This window comes from Odocoileus virginianus, chromosome 26 (assembly GCF_023699985.2).
Source record: "Odocoileus virginianus isolate 20LAN1187 ecotype Illinois chromosome 26, Ovbor_1.2, whole genome shotgun sequence".
Classification (NCBI taxonomy): domain Eukaryota; kingdom Metazoa; phylum Chordata; class Mammalia; order Artiodactyla; family Cervidae; genus Odocoileus; species Odocoileus virginianus.
The window spans coordinates 4013489-4014978 of NC_069699.1; the positions used below are offsets into that span (position 1 = coordinate 4013489).

The window sequence follows — 1490 nt, forward strand, 5'->3', positions numbered from 1 at the left end:
CACAGTGTGAACACAATCTTTGGTGTAATTTTCTCTTCATTTGTTCTTTTTTTTGGTCTTGGTGGATTCCATGTAGCTATCTAAGCGGGTAGATTAACACTAGGAGTGAACACGTCCAAACTCTGCGCCCTTGCAGCACACAAGGAGCAAGGGCTGACAAAATAGACTGATTCGTTCTCTTGGATGCTGGGTAAGAAGACCTAGCCTGCTACCTAGGAACCACTCTAAGACCTTGGAAGGACACCAAAGAATCCTTGATCGTGTGGGTGTGCTATTCTCAAAAAGTTATTTTTATGATTAACTTCTATTCTGAATGACAAATGGGAAAAGAAATCCTTGAACTTTTACACCAAACAGTTGCCAAGCTTTGTTTTACCATAGTGACTCAGAGAATTATACTGTCCTGACCTCAGACGTCTCCATTCTGTTTCAGAAAGTAAATAAACCAAAATAAAACTTTTTTCTTCTCCTCTGTAGAGAGACTCAGAATTCTGCTCCAGGACACGATCAACCCATGTTATGAGTTAATTGCTTTCTTCACCATTATTCTTGTCTGTGCATACTGTCAACTTTGAGTCTGCATCTTTTAAATAGTAATTAAAAGCTAAGAATTCAGCTGTTGATTCACTAGTAAACCGCACTCCCCTTTTTCCCTCCCTTTATAGTTTAGTCATGTGATACGAGAAAGTAATAGTGATACTAAAATAATAGCAGTGGCTGGTATCGCTCTCGCAAACATGGTGAACGTTCCAAAAACCCGCCAGACTTTCTGTAAGAAGTGTGGGAAGCACCAGCCCCACAAAGTGACACAGTACAAGAAGGGCAAGGATTCTTTATATGCCCAGGGAAAGCGGCGTTATGACAGGAAGCAGAGTGGCTATGGTGGGCAGACTAAGCCGATTTTCTGGAAAAAGGCTAAAACTACAAAGAAGATTGTACTGAGGCTTGAATGTGTTGAGCCCAACTGTAGATCGAAGAGAATGCTGGCTATAAAGAGATGCAAGCATTTTGAGTTGGGAGGCGATAAGAAGAGAAAGGGCCAAGTGATCCAATTTTGAGCTTCATATTTTGTTTTATTATGAAGACAATAAAAGTTTGAGATCGTTTACTTCAAAATAATAATAATAATAATGATAGCAGTGAGAAAGACTTGAAACAGCGTAAAGCCATCCATTGGAGAGACCTTAGAGAAAATGGACATCAGAAAAATATCTCATTCATTCGGGAAGCCTTCATGGACCCCGTGTGCCAGACACTGTTACGCCCAGTCCTGAGCACGGGGGAGCTGGCGGTGAGCTGGAGCCAGCATCGCGTGGTGAGAACCTGAGCCTTGCAGGCAGGTGCAGCTGGCCTGGGGGAACAGGAAACAGCTAGCTTTCTACCGTCCTCTGACTGGTTCTCTCTGAATTGCAGAGGTTACTCACTTGAATTTTTAACTTTATTTTTGAGGCACTTAATAGTTCATACATAAGAAATAATAAAGAGATGAC

The 1490-nt window shown here is 41.7% G+C and overlaps 1 protein-coding gene across 1 annotated transcript; it reads left to right on the forward strand.

The window, feature by feature from the left end:
* Nucleotides 1-722: 722 nt before the first annotated feature.
* LOC110151721 (large ribosomal subunit protein eL42-like) lies at nucleotides 723-1108 on the forward strand. Its single transcript, XM_020915140.2, has one exon. The coding sequence runs from the start codon at nucleotides 738-740 to the stop codon at nucleotides 1056-1058; it is 321 nt and encodes a 106-aa protein (XP_020770799.2). The 5' UTR covers nucleotides 723-737; the 3' UTR covers nucleotides 1059-1108.
* The last annotated feature ends 382 nt before the right edge of the window (nucleotides 1109-1490 follow it).